The sequence below is a fragment of the Myotis davidii genome, unplaced genomic scaffold (genome assembly GCF_000327345.1).
Source record: "Myotis davidii unplaced genomic scaffold, ASM32734v1 scaffold609, whole genome shotgun sequence".
Taxonomy (NCBI): Eukaryota; Metazoa; Chordata; class Mammalia; order Chiroptera; family Vespertilionidae; genus Myotis; species Myotis davidii.
Genome location: NW_006300164.1, coordinates 574,619 through 574,834, shown reverse-complemented (window position 1 = coordinate 574,834; position 216 = coordinate 574,619). Strand labels below are relative to the sequence as shown.

Genomic DNA, 216 nt, shown 5'->3' with positions numbered 1-216 from the left:
GGGCTGCTGGCTCACCGAGACCAGCCTCATCTCCGGCAACCTGCACCGCATCGGGGACGTCACCTCCTGCTCCGTGCTCTGGCTCAACAACGCCTTCCAGGTGAGGGGCGGCCCCAGGTGAGGGGGCGGCCCTGAGGTTGGCGGGCGGCCCCAGGTGGCAGTGCCACTCCCCGACTGCCTGCTGCCTGCGCCCCCTCACCCCCAGGATGGCCAGTC

General features: G+C 71.8%; 1 protein-coding gene across 1 annotated transcript in view; it reads left to right on the top strand.

Annotated features, from left to right (window-relative positions):
- The window catches only part of FBXW5 (F-box and WD repeat domain containing 5), a 3,950-nt gene that overhangs the window by 2,510 nt on the left and 1,224 nt on the right, over positions 1-216 (top strand). The window contains exon 5 of the mRNA XM_015572333.1: positions 7-117. Within this exon, the coding sequence (XP_015427819.1) occupies positions 7-117 (111 nt within the window). The remainder of the gene's footprint in view (positions 1-6; positions 118-216) is intronic.